Source organism: Plasmodium gaboni, assembly GCF_001602025.1.
Source record: "Plasmodium gaboni strain SY75 chromosome Unknown, whole genome shotgun sequence".
NCBI classification, from domain to species: Eukaryota; Apicomplexa; class Aconoidasida; order Haemosporida; family Plasmodiidae; genus Plasmodium; species Plasmodium gaboni.
Genome location: NW_017385390.1, coordinates 1 through 375, shown reverse-complemented (window position 1 = coordinate 375; position 375 = coordinate 1). Strand labels below are relative to the sequence as shown.

At 17.6% G+C, this 375-nt stretch overlaps 1 protein-coding gene across 1 annotated transcript; it reads left to right on the top strand.

Annotated features, from left to right (window-relative positions):
- PGSY75_0021900B (hypothetical protein) lies at positions 1–373 on the top strand (the record flags this gene model as incomplete). Its single annotated transcript, XM_018783363.1, has 1 exon — positions 1–373. A coding segment is annotated over one exon (373 nt), but the record flags the coding sequence as incomplete, so codon positions are not given.
- Positions 374–375: the final 2 nt, after the last annotated feature.

Genomic DNA, 375 nt, shown 5'->3' with positions numbered 1-375 from the left:
AAATAATAATATGTTCAATACAAATAATAATATGTTCAATACAAATAATAATATGTTCGGTTCAAAAAGTAGTTTATTAGGAACAAATAATAATAATAATATATCGAATAATTCATTATTAAATAATAATACATCTAACAATAATATGTTCAATAATAAGCTATTTCAAAATACAAATAATAATTTTATATCCAGCACGAATACGAATATGACAAAAAATACATTTAGTATGAATACGAATATGTCAAATAATAATATATTTCAAAATAATAACAATAATAATAATAATAATATATTTCAACAGAAAACTACCACATCCAATTTTAATAGTGTCTTTAATTCATCAAATAAAAATAACTTGTTTTCAAGATAAAC